At 41.9% G+C, this 25262-nt stretch overlaps 1 protein-coding gene across 2 annotated transcripts in view; it reads right to left on the bottom strand.

The window, feature by feature from the left end:
* The window catches only part of LOC137332367 (gamma-aminobutyric acid receptor subunit gamma-2), a 77205-nt gene that overhangs the window by 14915 nt on the left and 37028 nt on the right, over window positions 1–25262 (bottom strand). For both annotated transcript variants that reach the window (XM_067996134.1, XM_067996133.1), the window contains exon 4: window positions 4155–4307. In XM_067996134.1, the coding sequence (XP_067852235.1) occupies window positions 4155–4307 (153 nt within the window). The remainder of the gene's footprint in view (window positions 1–4154; window positions 4308–25262) is intronic.

The following is a 25262-nucleotide window of genomic DNA, read 5'->3' on the forward strand; positions in this document are numbered from 1 at the left end:
GATGGGGTGTGGGTTTGAGCCCTTGATACCCGGTCAGTGATGAGGTGTGGGTTTGAGCCCTTGATACCCGGTCAGTGATGGGGTGTGGGTTTGAGCCCTTGATACCCGGTCAGTGATGGGGTGTGGGTTTGAGCCCTTGATACCCGGTCAGTGATGAGGTGTGGGTTTGAGCCCTTGATACCCAGTCAGTGATGGGGTGTGGGTTTGAGCCCTTGATACCCGGTCAGTGATGGGGTGTGGGTTTGAGCCCTTGATACCCGGTCAGTGATGAGGTGTGGGTTTGAGCCCTTGATACCCGGTCAGTGATGAGGTGTGGGTTTGAGCCCTTGATACCCCGCTGTCAGTGATGGGGGTGTAGGATTGAGCCCTTGATGCTCTACACCATTAAGTTTCCAATCCATGTTGCTGCAGGATTGCACTGCTCTGAAGTCAGGTTGAGAATGGGAACTTAGCAGAGTGGTAGGGATTAAACCTGAGCCCTCCACTCTGTGGTATCATATATTTGGTAATTTATTGTATTTTTTTAAAAAGGTCTTGATAGTGAAACTTTATCATTAAGCAAAAAATATATAGTATTAGCAAATCTTTCCTCACTAATATTAAATATTGGGCCGGAAATTGCTTTAAAAAGAATGATGGGCATAACAGTGCTCACCGTTCTGAATGGCCAAATGAAACAGCAAGTTCCAGTGTTCACACTTGTGCAGTCAAACATGGAAATCTGGAACGTGCTCTTCCTGGTTCACCAGCAATTTGACAGCTTCTCCTTAAAGGGACACCGCTGGCTGGAATCAACAGAATCAACCGACCAGCGCCAATTCGCTCTTCTGCCCAGTTGGAAACTAACTAATATCGCCACAAAACAGATACGCTTAAATATACCAGGTCTAAACTAAGTTTTAACAGCACGGCAAGTCTTAATGACTGCCAAACAACTAAAAATTAACTTTTAAAAATGTGGCGTCTCATTACTTCTTATTTCAATAGTTTTTAGTAATTTTAAAAAATGTAAAAATTAAAAAATTCTTTTCATTACTATTTCCTTCTGTCTCTTATTTATTTTGATATTTCTTACCCTCTCTTCTTTTTGCTGTCTATAGCTGATTTTACAATTGATTTTAGTGTTGTACCTTTCACTTCCTGGATTTTACGTTCCAGCTTGCAGAAAATGTTCGCAGCGTGTCAAAAATGCTGCAATCTGATTGGTCAAGGGGAGAGTGTGATCCCAGGGTCCTAGCTTCACTGGAGTTAACACTGGGCTCTTCTCCGCTTCCTATTAGAGGAAGTGCCCCCAGTACAGACTGCGGTAAATTAGTGGGTTAGTATAAATCTATAGAGCAGTGAGCACTGTTGGTTCGTCGCCCCGAGCAATTTACGGGCCATTATGTTCAAACCATTTGCATTAAGTGCTGTCTAAAGAAGATTAATGATATACCTATTGTACCGGATGGTTTTCTTTTTGGTCCGATAGCTAAATATATTACCCAATAACCAACTCTTCTTTGGCAATTGTTCACTTTTAAAATGAAGCTCACATGTCCTCAACAGTAAAACTAAAATATGTGTACTAATTACTGCAGTCAATTAACATTGTGATTCTGAAAAGATCTGACACTTAAATTTTCAGTCGCAGCTTGTAAAGATGGTACAAGTGATCTCTTTCAGAGACAGCATTGACTTGTATTTACTCCACTGTTTTCTGGCTGTGTGTTAAGTGGCAATCGATGATTCTAAATGTCTGTCAAAAATTTACCAGCACAGGGAGACATAACTACCCATTTGGACCTCACTTTAAAAGCTAAAAATCTGTTTGTAATAGGTCCCACAGGATAAAACTGAAATTGGATTGTATTGCACTTGAGTTCTGTTCATCAAGTAAACTATATTTCTCTTTCAGCTCTTCTTTAAAGGATATATGCTGGTGATCCCACTGGATCTGCCATTCATCCCATGAGCGCAGCTAACCAACAACACATGATAACAAAGTCCTGAGTGTGTTATGATATTCACTCAGTGGGACTTTAATCTTTCTCACCGCTTTCTAAAAAAAAATTTTGTCCAGGGAGTTATGTTTTGAATTGTGGAGAGTTGTGTACAGTGGAAGTCAGAAGTACTTCTCTGATGCTCTGGCCACACAGCTACCAAGTGATAAGGGAATGCAGACAGAAATGCCGTCGTTACAACAACACAGAATGGTGACGCTGGGCCAAGGTGCTGGGTTGGATTGATTTGTGGGGACTAGTAATCAGTTTACAGTAGCCTCTTGGCTCAATGGTAGCACTCTCATCTCTGAGTCAAAAGGTCATGGGTTCAAGTTCCATTCCACAGACATGAGCACATAATCGAGGCTAGCACTTCAGTGCAGTACTGAGGATGCGCTGCACTGTCGGAGGTGCTGTCCTTCAGGTGAGATGTTAAGCCGAGGTCGCGTATGCCCTCTCAGGGGGAGGTAAAAGATTCAAAGAAGAGATGGGGAGTTCCTCTGGTGTCCTAGTCAACATTTATCCCTCAACCACCTCCTAAAACAGATGATCTGTTAATTTATTGTAAACACCACCTGAGGAAGGAGGAAGCCTCCGAAAGCTTGTGGAATTAAAAATAAAATTGTTGGACTATAACTTGGTGTTGTAAAATTGTTTAAAATTGTCAACCCCAGTCCATCACCGGCATCTCCACATCACTGTTAATTTATCTAACTGCTGTTTGTGGAACCTTGCTGTGTGCAAATTGGCTGCCGTGTCTCCTACATTACAACAGTGACTACACTTCAAAGTACTTAATTGGCTGTAAAGTGCTCTGGGACGTCATGAGGTTGTGAAAGGCGCCTTATAAATGCAAGTCTTTCTTTCTTTATATGGGAATAAAATAGCGCAGGCAAAAATCATACCAAAAGACTTCCACACCATGAGATAAGCAAACAATATATAACACCTCAATTGAAATTCTACCTAGAATGATGATTTTGGACATGTTATTGCTCCAACCATTTCATGTTTAAGGTAGCAGCTAAAGTATCTTGTTTCAGCATGAGATTGATTTGACGTCACAGTCGATTGACAAGAAACAGAGCAAATCACGTAACTACTGATGTGGTATGAAATTTTACTACAGAATTTAATACTGTGTATTATTAATTTACAGTAATGAGTGATCTTCAGAGGTTGAATACATTTTTGGAACAGTTCAGAATTGTGCATTGGATCTGAGTGCAATATACTTTACCTGCCAATAAATAAATAAATAAATGTCTCTATTATATGTAAATTCTCAATAAATTTTCAGTCATGAATTCATTAACAACTGGGTCTGCTGATGGTCTCTGCCAGCACAAAATGGGCTATAAACAAAAAGAAAATTAAGTAATTTAGATTGCAATGTTAGATTCATATCCTGGATTTTTTTCTTGATCAATTAGGGATTAAGGAGGAATTTTCTATTCGAAGGAGAGTTTTCTATTCTGTGGTTAATCATCCACTTCATAAAATTAAATTAGCAAAAAAATCATGAGTTTTCATATTGTACATGATCTATTGAAAGAATCAGTTTGTTGTTCTGAAAAATATTTTCTCGGAATAATTTATTGTCTTCTGAAAAACATTCCATAAAGTCCAGTGTATATAGAATTTAATAAAAACAAACACCAAGAAATGACTTCACGGCTGCAAGGGAATCTCTGGGTTTGACCTCAAAATTCAGATGCCACTACTGACAATAAAATGCCGAACCTTTGACTGAAATCTCAAATTAAATAGATTTAAACAGCCACTGCCATTCCCAGATCTCAGACAGGTCCACCATCTTAGGACAACGTCACTTCAATTGACTGCCCATCCCCCACCACATATCCACATCCACACAAACACACTTCTCCCCACCACACAAAAATATGCAGTTCCATTTTCATGTTAGCATGTTGTAAAAGAAAAGATGTGATAGACTTCACACCTATCATTGTACTTTATGGAGTGACAACACAGATGCCAATATGACCAACTGGATTGCAGGAGACAACAGCTATGGTTAGGACTTGCTTTTATAAGAATTTTAACGTAGCTATTAAACATGGAATAATTTAAAAAAATTAAGAAGGGATAAAAATTGTTATTTTTATATGCATAAAACATATAGTTATAGTGATGTAAGCATTTCATTACCTAACGATGTCCTGGCTGGCACTGCATCCTTATTGATCCAAAATGATACCCAGGATAAAACTACAGTCAATGTGCAAGGGATGTAGGTCTGAATGGTGAAGTAGCCCATTCGTCTGCTGAGATCGAAGTGCACTGACATTACAACGTAATCTCCTACAGAAAAAGTGAAAACATTAATTGAGTCCTCCACGCATGATAAAGCAACAATATATACAATGTGGATGTTCCAATCACAAATGATTATAATACTGTTACCATTTCTACTACCCAGTTTTATAAGGGGAAAATTCATGGATACAGAGATGGAAAAGAAAGATTTGGGAGCTTTGAGAAGGATTTTAGTCTATACAATTATTCTTTTTAATCAAATGATTGACCACAGAGAAGGGGCAAAAAGAAAAATAAAGAACTTGCAAAATATAAACAAAGAATTAATTTCTGTTTCTTATCTATCAATTTACACAAAACTTTGAAATAGTAACAAGAGTTATTTTTGGATCCTTGCTGAATTTTCTCAGAGGAGATTTGTTTCCAATTATAGTGAGTGTCAGAAGGCTGTATCGGTGAAATAGGGTCTGACTGAGGATCTCGTGTTCACTTGCTAGCTCTGTGTTGCATAAATTGTGTTCCATATCTTAGTCAACAAATATTGGATCAGTCCTATTTTTCCTTTGTCACCAAAATGTAAATGATATAATAATTAATTTAGGAAAATGTTCTATACAGGATCACAAAAGTGGTATCTAAAGCAGTTCAAATGCCTGAAGTGACACTTTGACCTAAACTGATAAGGAACCAAAGTGATGGGGTTTGCAAAATCAACATGACATGGGTTAACAAAACTAATGTGGTACAGGTTTACAATACCAAGTGGCACAAGTCTATGAAACTAATATGACACAAGTATACACAACTAACTCGCATCTGAGTCAGAAGATTGTGGGTTCAAGTCCCACTCCAGAGACTTGAGCACAAAATCTAGGCTAACACTTCAGTGTTGCACTGTCGGAGGTGATGTCTTTCAGATAAGACATTAAACCAAATCCTCGTCTGCACTCTCAAGTCGACACAAAAGATCCCATGGCACTATTTCGAAGAAGAGCAGGTGAGTTCTCCCCAGTTTCCTGGCCAACATTTATCCCTCAACCAACATCATTGAAACAGATTATCTGGTCATTATCTCATTGCTGTTTGTGGGACCTTGCTGTATGCAAATTGGCTGCCATGTTTCCTACACTATAATAGTGACTATACTTTAAAATTACTTCACTGGTTGTAAAGTGCTTCGGATATCCTGAGGTCATGAAAGGTGCTATATGAATGCAAAATCTTTCTTTCTTTTCTTTAATGTGACAAAATCAACAAAACCAATGTGACACATTAGGGTAGATTTTCAACTTGCTGCCCTAATGTAAAACGTGTGTTGTGGATGAGCAATAGAAATGAAAATCAGGAGGTTTCTATAACAGGTGGCTGATTCGCAATGCTAGTTTTACGCCCGGGTGGCAAGTTGACTATTTACATTGAGGGAGGTGGTGGTGAGGTAAAGCTGGGTGTCGTCAGCATACATGTGGAACCTGATGTTGTGTTTTCGGATGATGTCGCCGATGGGGAGCATGTAGATAAGAACTAGGAAGGGGCCAAGGATAGATCCTTGGGGGACTCCAGAGTAAAGGTGCGGGAGTGGGAAGAGAAGCTATTGCAGGTGATTCTCTGGCCACGACTGGATAGATAAGAATGGAACCAGGCGAGCGCAGTCCCACCCAGCTGGATGACAGAGGAGAGGCATTGGAGGAAAACAAGATCAAATTTGGCTGTGAATTCCCACTTTCAGTTAAATAAACTGCTAACACTTGTTGTCAAGCCTCACACCAGCAAGGAGTAAGCTTGCTGGGCCAAATGACCATTCTGCTGTGCCTTTTTATGCTCATAAAGCCAACGTGAAACACAGTACACCAAATGAATATGGTGCAAAGAAAACCACATATGAGGTATGAGAATTTGCCCAAAGCTCAAGGAACCATAACCTAGTGAGGAGTTAATGGCTTCTGGAGAGGAGGTGGGGGAAGAAAACTAGCAGCAAAAAATAAAACTGGCAATTAAAAATAAAAATAAACAACATGAAATGCTGAGAGGTATAGATAATCCAGATGTAAGCACCAAAACAAAGGCCTCAGGTATAACATTGATAATCTTACAATCTTGAAAGATGACAAGAGATTTCAATACATTCTTTATTTCAGTAGTGGACATTTGCAATAGATTCTCTGCAAAAACAGGTAATGCTATTTTGAGAAACTCCTTCAAAAGAAGGTTTAGATAAGTATCTGGTTAAAAACAGAATTGAAGGTTATATGGACAAGTATAAACAAAGATGATTAAATAATTCTAAGGACCATGACAGTTCCTGTGCTACTGGCAGTTTCAATATGTGCTCTGTGGGAACAAACCAACCATGGCTAAATAATAGAGTCATAGAGTCATAGAAGTTTACAACATGGAAACAGGCCCTTCGGCCCAACATGTCCATGTCGCCCAGTTTATACCACTAAGCTAGTCCCAATTGCCTGCACTTGGCCCATATCCCTCTATACCCATCTTACCCATGTAACTGTCCAAATGCTTTTTAAAAGACAAAATTGTACCCGCCTCTACTACTGCCTCTGGCAGCTCGTTCCAGACACTCACCACCCTTTGAGTGAAAAAATTGCCACTCTGGACCCTTTTGTATCTCTCCCCTCTCACCTTAAATCTATGTCCCCTCGTTATAGACGCCCCTACCTTTGGGAAAAGATTTTGACTATCTACCTTATCTATGCCCCTCATTATTTTATAGACTTCTATAAGATCACCCCTTAACCTCCTACTCTCCAGGGAAAAAAGTCCCAGTCTATCTAACCTCTCCCTATAAGTCAAACCATCAAGTCCCGATAGCATCCTAGTAAATCTTTTCTGCACTCTTTCTAGCTTAATAATATCCTTTCTATAATAGGGTGACCAGAACTGTACACACATAGAGATGTAAGGATCAATATTCTGGAGTTCTGTTTGATTACTTTTGGGGGACAAGGAGAAAACAATTGCAATTCTTTCTCACAAGAGATTAAATATGTAAAGCCAATGTTAGGATGCATGGAAGGAGTAAGCTTGCTGGGCCAAATGACCATTCTGCTGTGCCTTTTTATGCTCTTAAAGCCAACGTGAAACACAGTACACCAAATGAATATGGTGCAAAGAAAACCACATGTACAGGCTTAGAAATTGGACATTGTCGCACCCATTTAACATCCCCGCCCCCCCCGCCCCACCACTGTCTTTCCCCTCCTGGAACTTACCTAAGACAAAATTCGGTGCTGCAGATGGGCGAGCTGCCTCTGGAGGCGTGACAGATGCCAGCGGTTTGCCCAGAATATTTAGATGAGGCCCAGTTTCGGGCTGGCCATGGGACTACCAGATCGGGCATGCATTGCAGCTACCTTTGAGCCCAAAACTGGGCACCATCGAATTTCTACCCCACAGTGCATGAAACAAACTTAACATGAAAAGAATGAGTGACACTCAAAGGATTAACATTGAAGATTTTCAGGCAGGCTCAGTTCCCAGAACAGTCTGCACTGGAACCTCTATTCATTTGTACCATTTTGACTCCCAGGAAAAATTGCAGCTCAGGTAATGCTTTTGCACTATGGATGTGCTTTTTTTGTGTTTGTTTTTTTTAATTATTAAATTTTTTAAAATCAAATTTCCAAAAGTATTGCAGCCGATTTACCTCGTCCTGTGATGATGTCATTGCATCACCAATCATGATATTGCTTATACTCTATTACAAGTTACTTTACTAGATCAAGATGATTTTTTTTAATTACAGTAAACTTAGGGCTACTTATCAACACGGAATTCAAAATTATACACTGCTTGCTGTTAAATTTACGATGATTACATTGGGGTAAATAATGGTGCAACATTTCCCCCTCCCTCCGACTGAGAAATTCCTGTAAATATCCTCCCAAGTCACTTCCTTTAAGATCCCAATTTTATTGTTGTAACTTAACATTTAATTTTAAATTGATATCCACGCTGAAAGGGTTTAAATAGATTTACTAAGGAAGAGAAGATTTAGCAATAATCTTTAACAGCAACCCTCTTCTGGTATTGGTTCGAGATGATTAAATGATTGGAAACATACTTGGATAATTAATGGATGGGGTATATACAGATTAACTAGTCTTTGGACAGCAATTTATCTAACACCTGTTACTCCATTGGGAACTTTAAGCAAATCCTTTGATAAATTAATCAGAGCATGGTTATTAAGCCACAGAAACCTTCATCATCATTAGAAGATTCAATAATTTGGAAAGATTTTGCAGTGAATACCTCAAAGGAAGACAACCATGTTGTCCAATACTATCCACACTGTCAATACATGGACTATTTTTCAGCCTAGATTTTCTGTTCGGGCGAGCTCCCAAATTGAAGAATGGTGGCATGCGATTGAGACTCACAACAAGAAGTAGGCTGACCCTGCCACGATTTCCAAAGTTAAACTAATAAATAGAACGACAAACTCCTGTCATTAGAAATATTCATTGGGACCTCACCATTTGCGGGGGGTGGTGGTGCAAGAAGTAGCATGTTGCTATAGGATTTAAAAATCTGTAGCAGCTTAATGGGGGAACAATACAAAAATAATTTTGGATGCACATTTGTTAGTTTGAAGAATATCTGTGAGTTTTTGAGTGCTGCAGCAGGGTTCAGAACTGATGAAGATGTAGATGTATTTATGTATGAAGTTAAGCATTGTTTGGCATGGAGTGACATAGACCCACAAGGAGATGGCCAGGATATTCAGTGCCAATCAATCACCCCATGCATGGCAACTTAGTGCCAGAAAAAAAGTTTGATGATCAGACCAGGACAGGAATTGTAAAAGGAACCAGCTACACCTTTCAACAATAGAACTGGGCCAAACATGTCAGCCATTTGCAGTAACCTCCCCTCAAACGCTATTAAAGTACTTGAATTGCATGCCATCACTGCCGCAAAGGCAGTGCAGTGCCCTTTACACCGTTGCCTTTTACCTGGGAGGGTTGCTTGACTTATAGCCTTACATGCAATATTCCTACTAAAAAATTCAATGCAATCTAATTGCTTGCTGCTTGCAACTATCATCACCTCCCAGTATGGGCTGAATGCTGACACCTTGGTTGTACTGCACTGCATGCTAACCAAAGATAATTCTCTCTTTTTGCTTCCTTTTTTTAAGGACAAGACAGACCATAACATGAGAGAATTGTAACAGATGGCAATCTCTGTCCTTTCACCTCCTATAAGGAAAGACTTTTTCATATCCTGAGGATAGAGGCATAGAAGGAGTCGGAGATGGAGAAGCAGAAAGACATGTGCCAGCTGCAGATCTATCCCGAACTTCTGCTTCTCTTTCTCCTCGTTCTATTGTACCCTGCATTATCTCTCAGCAAACTATATCATGATAACTCATGTCACTCCTTCTACTGAAAGTGACATGAGAACTCTGCCCTTCAGCAATGTATTCAAACTTATCTTCCTTTTTTCATCCTGTAGATGTGGTTGAAGAAAAGCCAGTTCTCTTTGCATGCAGCTATATCAGCACTTCACAGCATGAGCCATCATTCACTATCTCCCTCACAAGCATCAGTTCAAAGACACCCATCCGGGGGAAGAGAGTGACCTAAGGGTAGTATACTGGGCGACACAGAGTATGAGTGAACAGAAACAGCTGCTTGTGGAACATGGGGAGGACGATATTCCTCCGCTGGAGAACCCAGGAATCCAGATCTCATGGGGTTTACATTTAAAAGAAGGATGTTTGAAGATCACCAAATGTACATCCAGGCACAGGGGAATTCTGCTGCAGATGGTGGTTCAAGTGAAGAAGTCCCACCAGCTGCTTTCAATGTCTGGACATGTGGCCAAAAGTGTGTAGGGCTAAAGTGCACATCAGCTGCAAGAGAGGTGCAGCCTGCAGCAGGTCCAGCTCAGGACTTAGCTGCCATGAGAAGAGGATCATCTCAGTCCAAAGACGATCATAAAGAAATGAAAACGAGAGCCCCACAGATAGCACTTGAGTTTAAGAGTTCAAATATCACACCCTGACGCCAGGAGGAAGCATGGTGGTAAATCAAAGTAGACATGCAAGCATGTACAATATGGAATGTAAATAAAATTGTGTTACCATTAAAGTTGTTGTGACTGCAGACACTGTTCCCAGCAAGGTTTGGAAGTACCTTTGTTGAGGTGTTATGAATGGGATTTGTGGGGTGATCAGGGAAGCATGCAGCAAAAACAATGTGGTTATAATGGGAAATTTTAATTTTAATATAGAATGGAAGAATCAAAACTTCTCAAGTAGAAAAAGCAATGAATTCTACAATGTATTTGGGACAGTTTACTAGAACAACATGTTTTAGAACTGAAGAGGGAACAGGCCATGCTAGATTTAATAATAAGTAACAAACCAGAATTAGTTAACAATCTGATGGCAAAGGAATATCTTGCGAGTTGTGACCATAATATGATGGAATTTGATTTTAAGTTTGAGAGGGGGAAGAGAGAGTCACAAACTAAGGTTTTAAATTTAAGTAAGGCAAACTTTGAAGGGATGAGAAATTAATTAACCATAGTAAACTGGCCTGAACTATTAATGGGTAAACCTAACAACAAACAGTGGAAAGTATTCAAAGAAATATTTGGTACGATACAAAATCCGTACATAAAAAGCAAAGGCTCCACGTGTGTAGTTAAGCAACCATGATCAACAAATGAAATAAGAGACAGTATCAAACTAAAAGAAAAGGCTTACACAAATGTAAGGAAAAGTGGAAATCCAGTGGAGTGGGACAGCTATAAAAAGCAACAAAGGGATACAAAGAAAGTGATAACAGGTACAAAAAGGAAATATGAAAAAAAACTTGCAAGGGATATCAAAGCTAACAGCAAAAGTTTTTTATAAATATATTAAGGCAAACAGAGTGATATACAGGAATGTGGGCCCATTAAAGCCAGATGCAGGTGAGACTATAATGGAAAATAGGGAAATGGCAGACTTGTTAAATAAATACTTTGTATCCATTTTCATAGTGGAGAAAAAAGACTACATGCCAACAGTACAAGGGAACCTAATGGACTTATTGGATTTAATATAAGTAATAAAATGGTAATGGAGAAAATAATGAGACTTAAGATTGACAAATCTCCAAGACCTGAAGGTCTCCACCTCAGAGCATTAAATGAAATAGGTGAGGAAATTGCAGATACGCTAGTCATAATTTTCCAAAGCTCTCTAAATTCAGTGGATGCTGAGTAGTTGAATATATTCAAGGCTGAGATAGACAGATTTCTGGACTCTAGGGGAATCAAGGGATATAGGGGATTGGGCAGGAAAGTGAGTTGAGGTTGAAGATCAGCCACGATCTGATTGAACTACAAAGCAGGCTCCCACCCGCCCCCAACCCAACCGTTCTTGTGGGTTAAAATTACCCCCCACATTATAGTCTCCACTTGTTGGGGCTGTCTGGAGTGGGGCTCAAACACTTCAGCTTCTGACTCCTAGGCAAGAATTCTACCACTAAGCCAAAGGCTCTCCACTCCTTCCCCAGCTCTATACTTGCTTAAAAACTGTTAAATCTTTATAAAGTATGTTTATTTATTTTTATACAATAGGAAATCTAATTTTATTTAATTTATTTAGTTTATTTTTGCCTGATCCGGCCCTTCACTCACCAACAAGAATCTGCACTTTTGGAAAAGCTGCCACTTGGTAAAAATGCTGCCCCCTTTCCATAGGGAAGGTAAATAAGTGCTTCTGCTGGCAAAGAGGGTTTCTGTCATTTGTTTAATACATCGGTGCACAGAAGACTGATCAATCTGACAAATGTTACTAGTGATGGCTTGGAAGGATCCAATAGCATAGAAATTTAATGCTGTGATCATCTTCACGACACAGAGCTGTCCCTGTGATGAAACTTGTCTGGGAGTAATTCTTGATGAAACTCGATGACAGCATAACTCGTGAAGCAGAGACAATGAAGGCAAGTCTCTTCAGACAAAGCCGGGCTTAAATGTGTTGTTCCTGAGTGACAAAGGGCTCAATTTTAAAAGGGCGACGGGATGGCAGCGGGAGAGGGGGTGATTTGCGAGCACCAAACCTGGAAAGGAAGTAGGCGGGCAAACTTAATGAAGCCAATTAAAGCCTCTTTCAGGTTTCATGCCTGGCAGCCAGCTTGATTGACAGATTGGCTGCCGACAGGAGCTGCACATCTGAGGGCGGGAAGGGAGAAAGAGAGACCTCATTGGCCATTGCGAGAGACAGTGGCGGGGGGGGAGTGGGGGAGACAAAGATCGAAGGTGGTGGGGGGAGAAAACATCGGGCATCGAAGGGGGGTGTGTGCAGAAGACATTGGACATCGTCGGTGGGGGGAGAAGACATTGGACATCGTCGGTGGGGGGAGAAGACATTGGACATCATCGGTGGGGGGAGAAGACATTGGACATCATCGGTGGGGGGAGAAGGCATTGGACATTGTCGGTGGGGGGAGAAGACATTGGACATCGTCGAGGGGTGTGTACAGAAGAGATCGGACATCGGAGCAGGGGAGTGCAGGTGACATTGTTTGTAAAGTATGTTTATTTATTTTTTTACAATAGGAAATCTAATTTTATTTAATTTATTTAGTTTATTTTTGCCTGATCCGGCCCTTCACTCACCAGGCGTGAATCGGAAGCCATGGGATAGCTGCCCAAGTAAGGTCAAAATCTTTTAAACTATTCAATATGCCAAAAATAAACTATCTTAAATGCCTCAATGAGGTACATTTGCTTGTTTAAATATTGTCCTGCTGGCAATTAAAGCCGGCGGGACTTCTGGGTTCGGGATCGGTGTGCGCACCCAGATGACTCTGGGTCGTGCACCTTCTTCAGCGGTTTGGAGCCGGGAATCCTGCCCGCTCCGGATTTCTCCGATTTTCGTTGTCCTCCTCGTCCCCAACACACCCAGATTTTCATTTTAAAATTGAGCCCAAAGTCTCAGGTACAATTGCAACTGCCTTTCTTCCCTCCATAGAAACTCCTCTTTCTACTCTAAATCTTGGACTACCATAGGAATGCCGAAAGGAAATCCCATGTTGCACAATTAGCTAGCTCTCCCTGATAACCGAGTCAGCGTGATATTTTACCTAGACAGTGTGGTTCATTATGCAGTTCAAGTAGGCTGATACTAAACCAGCCCAGATTGTACAAAGTTTGTGCAGTCTTCACTGAGAAAGTGATTGAACAAGTTCATATTAAGCCTAAATGGTGCTGTAAGGATTCTGTAAAGGCCCATACTGAGCCTTATGGTACTATACTGTGATAGATTCTTTTAAAGAGCCTTGCCAGTAATTTACTAAGAATGGACAGACCTTCACTTAGCTTATTCTGATTCTGATCAGTCTTCCAAAATTCTACACATTCTGGAATGGTTCCTGCAGATTGGAGGGTAGCAAATTTAACTATTTAAGAAAGGAGGGAGAGAGAAAACAGGGAACTACAGACCTGTTAGCCTGACATCAGTAGTAGGGAAAAAGCTAGAATCTATTATAAATGATGTGATAACAGAACACTTAGAAAATAATGATAGGATTTGGCAGAGTCAACATGGATTTATGAAAGGGAAATCATGTTTGACAAACCTATTGGAGTTCTTCGAGGATGTAACTAGTAGAATAGATAAGGGGGAACCAGTGGATGTGGTGTATTTGGATTTTCAGAAGGCTTTCGATAAGGTCCCACACAGGAGGTTGGTGAACAAAGTTAGAGCACGTGGAATTGGGGATAATATACTGGCATGGATTGAGAATTGGTTAACAGACAGAAAACAGAGAGTAGGAATAAATGGGTCTTTTTCAGGTTGGCAGACTGTGACTAGTGGGGTACCACAGGGATCGGTACTTGGGCCCCAACTATTCACAATTTATATCGATTTTTTGGATGAGGGGACCAAATGTAATATTTCCAAGTTTGCTGATGACACAAAACTAGGTGGGAATGTGAGCTGTGAGGAGCATGCGAAAAGGCTTCAAGGGAATATAGACAGGCTAAGTGAGTGGGCAAGAACATGGCAGATGGAATATAATGTGGAAAAATGTGAAGTTATCCACTTTGGTAGGGAAAACAGAAATGCAGAGAATTTTTTAAATGGTGAGAGATTGGGAAATGTTGATGTTTAAAGGGACCTGGGTGTCCTTGTACATGAGTCACTGAAAGCTGACATGCAGGTGCAGCTAGCAATTGGGAAGGCAAATGGTATGTTGGCCTTTATTACAAAAGGATTTGAGTACAGAAGTAAAGATGTCTTACTGCAATTATATAGGACCTTGGTATTGTGTACAATTTTGGTCTCCTTACCTAAGAAAGGATTTACTTGCCATAGAGGGAGTGCAATGAAGGTTCACCAGACCGATTTGTGGGATGGTGGGATTGTCGTATGATGAGAGATTGAGTAGATTAGGCCTGTATTCTCTACAGTTTAGAGGAATGAGAGGTGATCTCATTGAAACATACAAAATTCTTAAGGACTCAACAGGGTAGATGCAGGGAGGATGTTTCCCCTGGCTGGGGAATCTGGAACCAGGGGTCACAGTCTCAGAATAAGGGTTGGCCATTTAGGACTGAGATGAAGAGAAATTTTTTCACTCAGAGGTGGTGAATCTTTGGAATTCTCTACCCCAGAGGGCTGTGGAGGTTCAGTCATTGAGTACATTCAAAATGGAGATCGATAGATTTCTAAATATTAAAGGCATCAAGGGATATGGGGATAGTGCAGGAGGATGGCGTTGAGGTAGAAGATCAGCCATGATCTTGTTGAATGGCAGAGCAGGCTCGAGGGGCCAGATGGCCTACTCCTGCTCCTATTTCTTATGTTCTTATGTTCTTATGTTGAACTAGAACTTGTTCACTACTGTACTGCTAGTGAGTGATACTTTACTGAGCTTATTCAGTGCTGTGCTAAGACTGTGGTGACAAGACTGTTTTAATCTTTCTGGTCATCTACTTTGCTAGGTGCTGAACAGTAATTCCATCATGTCAACACAAAAGCACATTTCACACTGTCAAATATAATTGTGACTTTTTTTCAGCCACAGCACACAATACTGCACAACTGCCAGAACAAAGTAAAGAAATTGTCCTGAACATTGGCAGGATGGCATGAATTGGGCACAAGACATCCTCCCAGTGCCGGAGATGGGTAGGCCAAAGGCACACCCAATATTGGGGTGGGGGTGATTGGGAGAGGGGGGAAGCAATCATGAGGGACGGGCTATTAGGGGAGGGGGGAGGCAATAGGGAGGTAGCCGAGCAGGAGCCATCAACGGTCTTCCGCTCTGCCGTGGGACCAAGAGGAGCAGTGCTGCACCTCCCAGCTCCAAATTCAGGTAAGTATTTTTCAACAAACTTACCTTTTTGGTGGCGACCTCCAGCAGTCCCTGTAAGGAACGTCGGTTAGGCCGCATGTCGACTACATTTTTGCTGAATGCAACTGGCCTTGCACCGGCTGCATTCATGGTAGCCCAATTTTGCAAAGGGGGCCTCAAACAAGCATAAGGCCCCCTATTTGCATGTGCAAAAGGCATAACCCCTGCTTCCGGCACGGGTGCTGGACGCCTCTTTTAATGCCTTTATCAATATGTGGTGGAATGTGCGCATGTGCACGTGCATCCTGTCCATGATATTGGATGCTTTGGCACCCGTTTTACACCCGTCAACCAATTTATGGGCCATTAAGCTAATTTTAGAGGCTGTTAATCAGTGCTTCGGTTAAAATCGCTAAAAGTTTAGTGATTTGAAAACCAGGTTTTGTCTAACAAATACATATTAAATAATTTAAAGAACATAGCCAACCCAAAACAAAACCAGAAATAGCTGAGAACACTCAGCAGGTCAACCAGCATCTGTGGAGAGAATGAATAAGTTAACATTTCAGCTGTAGACCCTTCATCAGAACTGGCAAAATTCTGAGGATGGAACTTTACCTAAAACGTTAATCCATCTGTTCTCTCAACAGATGCCGGTTGATCCACTGATCCATTGAGTGTTTCCAGAGATTTCTCTTTTTGTTTCAGATTTCCAGCATCTGTGGGTTTTTTTTGCTTTCTGTTTACATCTGTCCCTAACATTGTTTTGTTGTTGTTGACTGCTGTTTTGGAATCATGGCTCCAATCAGCCAAGTTGTCTCATTATACAACTGGTATGATGCAAGTAGCCTATAATTTTGAGATTTATGAAAAACAGATCCAGTTGTTGGGAAAGTCTAAATGTAAGCATTCCGGTGATTCATTCAGTTAAAAAGGCCATGCTCTTCGGTCATGCTCTTAGGTCATGCTCTTCCATATGATTTATTAATGTAACATTTTTTTAAATTCTCCACTTAATCTATGAAAATGAACTGAACCACTTAATCACTCCATCGTGACCTTCTCAATACCTTGCCGGTAACATGCATTCCGTCAGAAATTATTTTTAGTTTGGGCTATGTCATGCAGATAAAACAATTAATTCTGAAATTCATTCTAGCATGAAGAAATTGCACCAAAGTGAACTTCACTGTTTTTCACTTTATGCAGAAACTTAGTTGGAAATGTGTGTAAATCTTTGTGGGAAGCACAGGAAACAGGAGTTGTGATTTTTTTGTTGTTATTGGCTAGTTGTCCATTATTCATTTTTTAATCTATCCACTTCTGAAAAAGGGGTTGATAGCACAGTATCAGCTTCCAGTGCGGCATGGCCACAAAAGAAAAACAACACAACCGCAGTTTCATGAACCAGAGAAATCAGTTGTAACTTGACAAGCTTTTCCAGAGGCACTTTCAATAGTGATCAATACACAAGATATGGTTGCTACTGTCGACACGAGACCATAGATACCTTCTGTGTTAAATGGCCTGATAAGAAATTATTCTATTCCTTTCTTTGACTTTCACACTACACTATCAAATGGGCAGAAAGGCTACAGAGAATCAACCAAAATAAAAACTGAGGAAGAGTTGAGATGTAACGCTGACAGAAAGTCAAAAGCTATTTTTTTTTCTGTGTGTGAGAATTGTTTAGAGTACAGTCCTGATTTGTCAAGTTTGGAAAAATCAAAGGTATGCACCCACCCGTGCATAGGGTGAGGGAGGCTGGTCTGGCCAAATTTTATAATGTGGAGATGCCGGTGATGGACTGGGGTTGACAATTGTAAACAATTTTACAACACCAAGTTATAGTCCAGCAATTTTATTTTAAATTCACAAGCTTTCGGAGATTTTCTCCTTCCTCAGGCAAATGTTTCAAGAGCTCCTTGAAGCCTACGCATTTATACATATTGAACAATACATGGTGTTTACAGACTGCCCCTGCAACTGCCCGTTGCCAAGGCAATCACCGTGTTCAGACAGAGAGGTGTCATCTGCAGAACCCCCGAATACACATTCAACAAAAAAACAAACAGGGAAAAAAAACAGAGAAAAAAAAACACAGAGAGAGGCAGAAACATCCGGAAGGCAGAGAGAGCCAGCAAATGACCCATTATATTAAAAACAGATAACATTTGTTCGCTGGTGGGGTAACGTGTAGCGTGACATGAACCCAAGATCCCGGTTGAGGCCGTCCTCATGGGTGCGGAACTTGGCTATCAATTTCTGCTCGACGATTTTGCGTTGTCGTGTGTCTCGAAGGCCGCCTTGGAGTACGCTTACCCGAAGGTCGGTGGATGAATGTCCATGACTGCTGAAGTGTTCCCCGACTGGGAGGGAACCCTCCTGTTTGGCGATTGTTGCGCGGTGTCCGTTCATCCGTTGTCGCAGCGTCTGCATGGTCTCGCCAATGTACCATGCTCTGGGGCATCCTTTCCTGCAACGTATGAGGTAGACAACGTTGGCCGAGTCACAGGAGTATGAACCATGCACCTGGTGGGTGGTGTCATCTCGTGTGATGGTGGTATCTGTGTCGATGATCTGGCATGTCTTGCAGAGGTTACCGTGGCAGGGTTGTGTGGCGTCGTAGACGCTGTTCTCTTGAAAGCTAGGTAGTTTGCTGCGAACGATGGTCTGTTTGAGGTTGGGTGGCTGTTTAAAGGCGAGTAGTGGAGGTGTGGGGATGGCCATAGCGAGGTGTTTGTCCTCATTGATGACATGTTGAAGGCTGCGGAGAACATGGCGTAGTTTCTCCGCTCCGGGGAAGTACTGGACGACAAAGGGTACTCTGTTGGTTGCGTCCCGTGTTAGTCTCCTGAGGAGGTCTATGCGATTTTTTGCTGTGGCCCGTCGGAACTGTCGATCGACGATCGATTGACAGATCGGGGGTTCTGCAGATGACACCTCTCTGTCTGAACACGGTGATTGCCTTGGCAACGGGCAGTTGCAGGGGCAGTCTGTAAACACCATGTATTGTTCAATATGTATAAATGCGTAGGCTTCAAGGAGCTCTTGAAACATTTGCCTGAGGAAGGAGAAAATCTCCGAAAGCTTGTGAATTTAAAATAAAATTGCTGGACTATAACTTGGTGTTGTAAAATTGTTTACAAATTTTATAAGTTAGGCTTAGCCCCCTTGTTAGAATTTGATCCCTGTGCATGGAAAATATACAGAGGGAATGAGGCCTCATTACTGATTGGTTTCCACTGGGAAACATAAGTGAGCCAACAGCTCATAAAGCACTGCAGCTGGCCCTTAAGGGGAAGGTACTTTTAACTAGAATTTGGAACTGGAGCAGTCATTGGAATTGTTGAAAATATGGCGATGAGGCATGACAAGGACAAATTGGTTTGTGTGGATGGAATGCATGCCATTTTCATGGGGATTTGAATGTGTGCTTTCAGTGCCAAAATCTGTCCTTCACTGAAAGTAATTGGCAATCAGAGGTTTCAATCCACTTGGCCTGGCTGAACATTAGCTCCTTCTAAGTAGATGGCCTCCTCCTCCTCTTCCTTTTCCTGGAGGTATTAAGTCTCTGGTTATTCTCTGCTATCCACATATTGACGCCTTCAGTTTGCGCCTTGGCTGGACTGTACAGCAGGACTCTTTCTGACCATTCCAAACACAGAAAGTGTTAGCAACATAGGTCCAGGAGTAGGCCATTCAGCCCCTCAAGCCTGTTCTGCCATTCAGTTAGATCATGGCTGATCTGTATCTTAACTCCATTTACCCACCTTCGTTCCATATCCCTTAATACCCTTGCCTCAGTATGTCAATGCTGTGCTCCATTTTAATATTGACAGTGGTATGGGCCTCAATGTATTGCTGCTGTGCTGCTGTATGCAGGTTTGTGATTGGCGTCACGAGCAAGAACGGGAAAGGATAGTGCTATTCTACCGAAAGCCAACCATTCAACTTGTGGAAGAGTTGCCGTACAGTTGAGTCATGGTTGCTTCTTGGGAAACAGGCATTCAAATGCAGTATTATATTTCTGTTGTAACTAATTACCTGCACATTTATAGAGTGGAAGCCCTTTCTGTTCATGAAAACACTGGATTCCCAAATGGATCCGTAATGGGCACGTTGGTTCCACCAATGACACCCTTCACTCATGTAAATCCTGCCATCCTGAAAAAGTTCTGTGCCCTCTATAGCTGTTGGATCCTTCCCCCTTGGAAACTCATGAAGATGCTGTCCCTGGTAAACCTGTCATCTGTGACTTGCTTGATGCATCCCTTTACAGTCAACTGGCTGACTTAGCTGATGCCCCTGATGTGGCCTGGAAAGATCCGTTGGCATAAAAAAATGTTGTGACCTTCATAGCTACTGAAAAACTATTCAGCTAGTAGCATAGCTCAATCGCTGCCTCTCTTTTGAAGTAACAGCAACAAAAGCAGGTCTAATCAGACATCCCTAAGAAGGATGGCACATTCTGTATACTCGTTTCTGGAGACACTGGCAGGACTGAGTATAGCTCCTGAGGTGCCTTTGCACCTGAAGATGGTTTGCCCCTCATAAATTGCTTCTGTTCATCCAGGTCACAAAGCACAGTTGGAATCCTCAAAGGGATTCTCATCTTCCTATCTTGTTTGGCAGCACTTGGACAGCAGCAGTAACAACCAGGAGTGCAAGCAAGTGCAACTGGAAGAATTTCTCCTTTCTGCCAAAATGACCAAAAACGGAGCCTTCACAATCTGCAAAATGCCCAATGCAGGCAGTCAAGAATGCTCAGCGAGATAAATTGTGTGGTGAAATTACTGCATTACAAACTGTAATAAGCTACTTTTAAGATAAGCTTCAAAGCAGCCAGGACACTTTCAAAATAAATACTCCCATTGTATATGGGTGAGCAGCTCAATGATGGCACAGCCCCCACAAAGTTGAAAAATCCAGCATGGACACTGATTTACATAATTTTACTATACAATGAAGGGATTTTCACACATATAGTGAGGCAGCATTTTTAAGGGGAAAACAACCATCTGAATATTGGGCATGGGAGAAACAGCAGCGAGGTTCAAGGGTTAATTTTGTGGCCTGACAAGTGCAGCTCCATGCCCTGTGCAGAGCCTTGGGAAATGTATCCTTACATATAACATTAAGGTGAATTTGTTAAAATTCTAAAATCGACATAGCTGCCCCTTTTAGTAATCAAACCGTTAAAAAGGTTTGTGGTTAACATTAATCTTTTTTGGAAGTGCAGGTTATAGGCATTCTTGTTGATTAAAATATCTATTCTGGTTAAACAGTCAGTCCTGTGTTACTGTCCCCAACAGTGCATTAGAGCTGAACTAACATTAGTGGATATGCAGTTCTTAACTCAACAGTGCCTTGGTGATCTTGTCGGTTTAATCATTTATAGTAATTCTTTTTTTTAAAGTCCTGCTACGAGCATCCTTTTGAAAATTTAACAACTACAATTAATTAGCATGAAATTTAACACGCTTTTGTCCATTAATGCTGTTTTGTTTGAATATTTTTGTTCAAATAATGAGTGGGGCAACACTATTGTGGAAACTGTCTGCGAGGATTACCAAGTACAAAGGAGCTGAATCAACATCAACATGGATAGTCATTAACCCGGGGTGCATCAGACATATTATCACTCCTACCAGCCAGTTCTGCCAATAATGACATCAGCACTCACCACTTAAAGAAAAATAATACTTGGAAATACATTCAAATTTCCATTAACATTCTCCTAAGGGTCTCTATACCCTATTGTATGGTGCAGTCTAAATCTTTTACTAAACACCTGTGAAGAAATGGATCAGCACAAAAATGTTGCACTCAAAATCAATGTGTTCTCCACAAATCTAAGCATGATGGCCCAGAAAATGCATGGAACAACAATGACAGCAATTATGCTGGTTACCTCAGGCACTGACCCTGCTGGAATTTGCAAGGTCAGCATGAGGTCAACCTTATTTGAATGGGCCCATTGGCACCTGTGCCAGAAGGGACGCATCTTGGATGTTCACCGTTTCCCGCTGACTGACAAATCTGGAACTTACAAGGCCCTGTGGGAACTTTCTGTCCAAGGCTGGGTCCTGCCATATTTTCCTGCTGTTCTGCCACACAACTGCTGGAGTTGCAGCAGGACTGCACAATTAGGTCCAAGGGGTTTTGACCCCAGTTGGTGGACTGAGAAATTCATTAAAACTGGCATGTCTTATTTGTAAATCTATTGGGGGTAATTTTAACCCCCAACAGCGGGTGGGTTGGCAGCGGGTGGGAGTTGAAGAGAGTTTTTTTTTTGGGTCGCAACCGCAAAATTTTCGGACTTTGCATTCCCAGTGGGAAGCCTGTACTTTTACGTGCTCACATTAAACCCGGAAGTGAAGCCGGGTTGCGGTTGCGACCCAAAAAACAACTATTTTCAACTCCCACCCACCCCCAACCCAACCGTTCTTGGGAGTTAAAATCACCCCCTTTGTCTTTAAATTAGATGAATTATTTTCAGGGAGAGAGAATGGTGTTTCCACCAGATTTTATTTCCCATAGCTCTTTCCTCTTCCTCTTGGGTGCATGTGGAGCAAATATCAGTGGGGGAACATTTAGGGGACTGCGATCATAGTATCATAAGGTTTAGAATAGCTATGGAAAACGACATGGACCACTCTAAAGTAAAAATACTCAATTGGAAGAGGGCCAATTTCAGTGGGATGAGAACTGATCTGGCCCGGGTAAATTGGAATCAAAGATTGGCAGGCAAAACTGCAATTGAACAATGGGCGGCCTTTAAGGAGGAGATGGTTCAGATACAGTCTAGGTACATTCCTACGGGGGAGAAAGATATGACAACTAAAGCCAGAGCTCCCTGGATGAAAAAAGAGAGAGAGAGTAAAATAAGTAAGAACCAGGCTGAATATAGAAAGTTCAGAGGGGTAATGAAAAAGGAAATAAGAGGGGCAAAGAGAGAATATGAAAATAGACTGGAGGCAAATATAAAAGGGAATCCAAAAGTCTTCTATAGGTATGTAAACAATAAACAGGTAGTAAGAGGAGAGGTGGGGCCGATCAGGAACCAAAAAGGAGATCTACTCATGGGGCAGAGGACATGGCCGAGATACTAAACGAGTACTTTGAATCTGTTTTTACCAAGGAAGAAGATGCTGCCAGAATCTCATTAAAGGAAGATGTAGTTGAGATACCGGATGGGCTAAAAATTGATAAAGAGGAGGTACTAGCAAGGCTAGCTGTACTTAAAGTAAATAAGTCACCCAGTCCGAATGTGATGCATCCTAGGTTGCTGAGGGAAGAAAGGGTGGAAATTGTGGAGGTACTGGCCATAATCTTCCAAATATCCTTAGATATGGGGGGTGGTGCCAGAGGACTGGAGAATTGCAAATGTTACACCCTTGATCAAAAAAGGGTGTAAGGATAAACCCAGCTACTAGAGGCCAGTCAGTTTAACCTCGGTGGTGAGAAACTTTTAGAAACAATAAACTGGGACAGAATTAACAATCACTTGGACAATTGTGGATTGATTAGGGAAAGCCAACACAGGGATTTGTTAATGGCAAATCGTGTTTAACTAACTTGATAGAGTTTTTTGATGAGGTAACAGAAAGGGCTGATGAGGGCAATGCAGTTGATGTAGTGTAAACGGACTTTCAAAAGCATTTAATAAAGTGCCGCATAATAGGCTTGTCATCAAGATTCAAGCCCATGGAATAAAGGGAGCAGCAGCAGCATGGATACAAAATTGGCTAAGTAACAGGATGCAGAGAGCAGTGGTGACCAGTTGTTTTTTCGGATTGGAGGGAGGTGTACAGTGGTGTTCCCCAGGGGTCAGTACTAGGACCACTGCTTTTCTTGATAGATATTAATGACTTGGACTTGGGCGTTCAGGGCACAATTTCCAAATTTGCAGATGACACAAAACTTGGAAGTGTAGTGAACAGTGAGGAGGATAGTGATAGACTTCAAGAGCTCGATTTTCAAATCAAAGTCTGGGTGCGTTGGGGGTGGTGGGGGGGGGAGCTGGGAAAATCAGTAAAATCCCGAGTAGGTAAGAAACCTGGTTCCAACCCGCCAACATCTGTGTCTCACACAGACGCATCTGCGTGCGCGCGTGGTTCTGGAACCCAGAAGTTCCGCCGGCAATTAAAGCCGGCGGGACGATATTTAAAGAAGCAAATGTACCTTAAGGTACTTTATTTGTTACATAGTAGGTAATTACAATTTTCAACTTACCTGGGCAGCTTTCCCACATTTCCGATTCACGCCTGGATCAGGCAAAAATAAACTAAATAAATTAAATAAAATAACATTTCACAAAGTTAAAAAAATAAATAAACCTACCTTTCAAACAATCTCACCTGCACCCCCCTGCTCCGATGTCCGATGTCTCACCCCCCCCCCCGATGTCTCTTCTCCAGTGTCTCACCCCCCCCGACGTCTCCCGATGTCCCCCCCATCTTTGTGACCCCCCCCCCCGATTTTTGAGCCCCCCGATCTCTGTGCCCCCCCCCACCCCGATCTCTGTTCCAGCGCCCAATGAGGTCTCTCTCTCTCTCTCTTTCTCCCCGCCTCGGCGTTGCAGCTTCTGTCGGCAGCAAGCCTGTTTGACAGGCTGGCTGCCGGGCGCGAAACCCGGAAATAAGATTAGTGCGCATCAATTACCTTGCGATCACGTGGGGAACGGTAAGATTTTATTACCCGGATTTGCCACGCGTCTATTGACCCCCCCCAACCCCCCCGACTGCTGCCATCCCGCCGCCATTTGAAAATCGAGTTCCAAGAGGATATAGACAGGCTGGTGGATTGTGCGGACACGTGGCAAATGAAATTTAACGCAGAAAAATACGAAGTGATACATTTCGGTAGGAAGAACGAGGAGAGGCAATATAAACTGAAGGGCACAATTCTAAAAGGGGTACAGGAACAGAGAGATCTGGGGGTATATGTGCACAAATCATTGAAGGTGGCCGGGCAGGTTGAGAAAGCAGTTAAAAACACATTCATGATCCTGGGCTTTATAAATAGAGGTGTAGAGTACAAAAGCAAGGAAGTCATGATGAACCTTTATAAAACACTGGTTTGACCACAACTGGAGTATTGTGTCCAGTTCTGGGCACCGTACTTCAGGCAAGATGTGAAGGCCTTAGAGAGGGTGCAGAAAAGATTTACTAGAATGATTGTGGGCATGAGGGACTTTAGTTACATGGATAGACTGGAGAAGCTGGGGTTGTTCTTCTTGGAACAGAGAAGGTTGAGAGGAGATTTGATAGAGGTATTTAAAATCATGAAGGGTCTAGACAAAATAGATAGAGAGAAACTGTTCCCATTGGCAGAAGGGTCAACAATCAAATGACATAGATTTAAGGTGATTGCCAAAAGAACCAAAGGTGACATGAGGAAAAACTTTTTTACGCAGCAAATGGTTAGGATCTGGAGTGCACTGCCCGAGGGGTGGTGGAGGTAGTATCGATCATAGCCTTCAAAAGGGAACTGGATAAGTACTTGAAAGGAAAAATTTGCAGGGCTATGGGGATAGGGCGGGGGAGTGTGACTAGCTGGATTGCTCTTACATAGACCCGGCACGGACTCGATGGGCCAAATAGCCTCCTGCTGTGGGGTAACCTTTCTATGATTCTATGTGGAGCCAAAAAGGAGCCACCAAGAGAAGAAAATT

Source organism: Heptranchias perlo, chromosome 14 (assembly GCF_035084215.1).
Source record: "Heptranchias perlo isolate sHepPer1 chromosome 14, sHepPer1.hap1, whole genome shotgun sequence".
NCBI classification, from domain to species: domain Eukaryota; kingdom Metazoa; phylum Chordata; class Chondrichthyes; order Hexanchiformes; family Hexanchidae; genus Heptranchias; species Heptranchias perlo.